The 907-nt window shown below is 40.4% G+C and overlaps 1 protein-coding gene across 1 annotated transcript in view; it reads right to left on the minus strand.

The window, feature by feature from the left end:
* Positions 1–317: 317 nt before the first annotated feature.
* The window catches only part of LOC109827266 (ankyrin repeat protein SKIP35-like), a 7,481-nt gene continuing 6,891 nt past the window's right edge, over positions 318–907 (minus strand). Inside the window, 2 exon segments of the mRNA XM_020394250.1 lie at positions 318–899; positions 902–907. The exon segment at positions 902–907 is cut by the window's right edge and continues 663 nt beyond it. Coding sequence (XP_020249839.1) covers positions 753–899; positions 902–907 — 153 coding nt within the window. The 3' untranslated portion in view covers positions 318–752.

Raw genomic sequence — 907 nt, forward strand, 5'->3', positions numbered from 1 at the left:
TCAAAGATAGATGACCTATTTGATACTCTCAACAAACAACTAGACACGCTCCTCATCTTTAGATATATATAAATGTATGACTCACATAATGATAGTGTAACCATAAACATATATGACACAACATTTTGTTCACAAGCACGTCTAAAGTTGGATGAAGAGCCATATGACGTGGGAAAAGTTCATAGATTGATGGTGTACGGCAGATCACAAATTTTTATCCAGACCACAATCATGAGCTCGCAGAACCTGAGCTAAGGAAGTTTCCGAGATCATGAAGAAAAAAATACTAAAGTAGATCGGTCTGCAACAGGCTGGAGTGAAATTTACCCCATCATTTGTCCAGGGATTGCGCACCTCTCTATGCATTCTTGCTGTGCAAAGAAATCTCAAATCAATATCCATAGTACATCGAGAAAACAACGTCTGCATCAATGTAAAGATAAATCTCATGACACCACATATATCAAGATACTGGAAAACATAAAACATTGCGCATAGCTCCCTTTTCTTTTCTCTTCTCCTTTTTTCATAATAGAAAATTACAGCTTCATATTTCCATAACCATCTCTAAAACCAAACACCCAAAATTAACCCTCGTATATACCCTCCCCTCCCACAACTCATCCACCCTCAACCAGCCTTTAAAAGGCAGCAACGACCATCTCGCAATAACAAAGGTAAATACCAACATTTGCCAACCAATACATGACCGAAACATGCACGTTACCCCTCATCTACCCGCAAGTTCTCGATCACTGGAAGAAGAATGGCATCAGATAATGCTCCAAAACTTCAAACAGCTCTCGCCCTTCGCTCTCATCCTCTACTCCCCCATTTCTTAGTCTTCTCACTGCTTCTTTAAGTTCACCCCTTAATTTCTGAGGCAGCAACTGTTGCCCACGGCCAG

This window comes from Asparagus officinalis, unplaced genomic scaffold (assembly GCF_001876935.1).
Source record: "Asparagus officinalis unplaced genomic scaffold, Aspof.V1 AsparagusV1_Un106, whole genome shotgun sequence".
In the NCBI taxonomy this organism is placed as follows: domain Eukaryota; kingdom Viridiplantae; phylum Streptophyta; class Magnoliopsida; order Asparagales; family Asparagaceae; genus Asparagus; species Asparagus officinalis.